At 41.8% G+C, this 2,149-nt stretch overlaps 1 protein-coding gene across 1 annotated transcript in view; it reads right to left on the bottom strand.

Moving 5' to 3' along the window:
* ppp2r1bb (protein phosphatase 2, regulatory subunit A, beta b) overlaps positions 1 to 1,395 on the bottom strand; it is an 18,211-nt gene extending 16,816 nt beyond the window's left edge. The window contains exons 1-3 of the mRNA XM_080854946.1: positions 1,282 to 1,395; positions 517 to 607; positions 30 to 130 (exon numbers count right to left, since the gene is read on the bottom strand). Of these exons, the coding sequence (XP_080711072.1) occupies positions 30 to 130; positions 517 to 607; positions 1,282 to 1,359 (270 nt within the window). The 5' untranslated portion in view covers positions 1,360 to 1,395. The remainder of the gene's footprint in view (positions 1 to 29; positions 131 to 516; positions 608 to 1,281) is intronic.
* Positions 1,396 to 2,149: the final 754 nt, after the last annotated feature.

The following is a 2,149-nucleotide window of genomic DNA, read 5'->3' as shown; positions in this document are numbered from 1 at the left end:
CTGAGAGATAGTGAGATGCGGGGTCTTACCAGGAGGCAGTGGACATACTCTGGGCCACCAACCAGCATGGTGAAGTTTCCCAGCTGCTCGGCCAGAGCCAGCAGGACCTCATCCTCATCGTAGATGGTGTCTGAAAGCAGCACAAGAGTTGGAAAACATGACGGACCCGGTTGTTTTGCTTCATAACATTAACTACGCCATCCTTCATAATATGAACTACGCCATCCTTGATAACATTAACTACTCCATCTTTCAAAACATTAACTACGCCATCCTTCACAACATGAACTACGCCATCCTTGATAACATTAACTACTCCATCCTTGATAACATTTTTACGCCATCCTTCAAAACATGAACTGCTCCATACTTCAAAACATTAACTACGCCATCCTTCAAAACATTCACTACGCCATCCTTCATAACATTAACTACGCCATCCTTCCTAACATTAACTACGCCATCCTTCAAAACATTAACTAAGCCATCCTTCCAAGTATCCGCCCGGCGCCTTACCAGTGAGGAAGGGAAGCAGTTCCGTCCGGGTCCGCTCCACTCCTAACGCCAATGCGATGGTGGACAGCTTCTTGATGCTGTTGAGTCGTAACTGCAGAGCAAGGGCGGTGGTTATTAATAATCAAGGGTTCAGGACAACTCGCTAGCAGTGAATCAGCTTCTAACGGACAGTAAACAACTTTTCCCCTTACAGTTTTGTTGCCAACACACAGGTTTAGCTTTTGGGCTAGGCGTTGTGAGGGCGTTAGCCTTCAAGGAGGCCGGTACCATAGTTATAGGCCACACAAACTTTTAAAGATAATTTGTAATGTTCATGTTAATGAAACGGGTAACTGGTGTGTTCCACCCTGACGCAGCCTTCTGTCTAGCGAGCTTATGTCTCTTGACTACTGGCTGACTAGCTGACAGATAGATAGCAGGCAGATAGCTGACGATATAGGCTAACCCAACCCTTGAAGCGCAACACTTGACTGTGGCGCCAGTAACATATACACACACCCGGCAAATAAGATACATTTATCCCCAAGTATTATTTATGTAAACATTAACAGGTCCCCTTTTAGGTTAGGGTTGGGGTAACTTATCCTGGTTACCAGCAGGAAACTTATCCTGGTTAACGTTAGCTGAAACAGCAATAGCTAACACGGGCTAGCTATTTAGCTAACCAGCTAGTGTGTCGTCTTCAAAATGAATGAGACATTGACGCCGTTGTGAAAAATCATGCATAATTTCCAAAATTCTTTAAATTGTTTGCATTGTCCTTACCTGAACGTCTTCATTTCGAAGCTCGTCGATTAAAACGGCTATTGGGTAAAGCGAATCGTCTCCATCAGCTCCTGCCATTTTGGACCTGTTTGTAAAAGCTTCCGCCTACTGCCGACTACGGGGTTTCTGAGAGAAGGACAATCCGCACCAGGGGCTTAAGATCTGTCTGCTATGTCATCAGAGCAACTGGCCTTATTTTCAGTACAATCAGTGATCAACATTATTCTCCTTAAACCTTAAGCCTTTTCTGAACATTTATTAGCCTACATGTCAGACCGTGTAAACTGGCTCAGAGCCCGATCTTAAAGCATATTAATCAGTTTCCAGCTAAACACAAACAGGACTAGTCGAATCTAAATGTGTATCCTGTTTGACTAACACATACACCTAATTCTAAAGTTGAGATATGATGTTTTTTTTAATGAAACTTTAATTATTTTGAGGAACATTCACATATTACTTGTTTTTCACTTTCAGTGTATACTCTGAACTGTATGTTGGCATAATACCCCACTTCCTGGCCTATAGAATATAATTGAATAGAATGGAATAGAATATCTTTGTTTGTCATTGCACAAGTACAACAAAATTGAGGTAGCAGCTCTCAGACCCAAAAACAATAAAAATATAGATTAAACTCTACATATTTACACTATAAAAACACAAGACATATTACACAACAGAAAGACAAATACAGGTCAGTTTTGTGCATTGTTAAGTGCTATGATGGCTCTGGGATAGAAGCTGTTTCTCTGTCTGTTTTCTCTGCCTGTCTGTTTTTGCTTTGATGGTCCTAAAGCGTCTCTCAGAGGGCAACAGTTCAAATAGGCAAACATGTCATAAACTTCACATACTGTTCTGAACATTT

This window comes from Sprattus sprattus (genome assembly GCF_963457725.1).
Source record: "Sprattus sprattus genome assembly, chromosome: 17".
NCBI classification, from domain to species: domain Eukaryota; kingdom Metazoa; phylum Chordata; class Actinopteri; order Clupeiformes; family Clupeidae; genus Sprattus; species Sprattus sprattus.
Note: the sequence above shows the minus strand (reverse complement) of the source record. Positions and strands in the feature narration are given on the sequence as shown.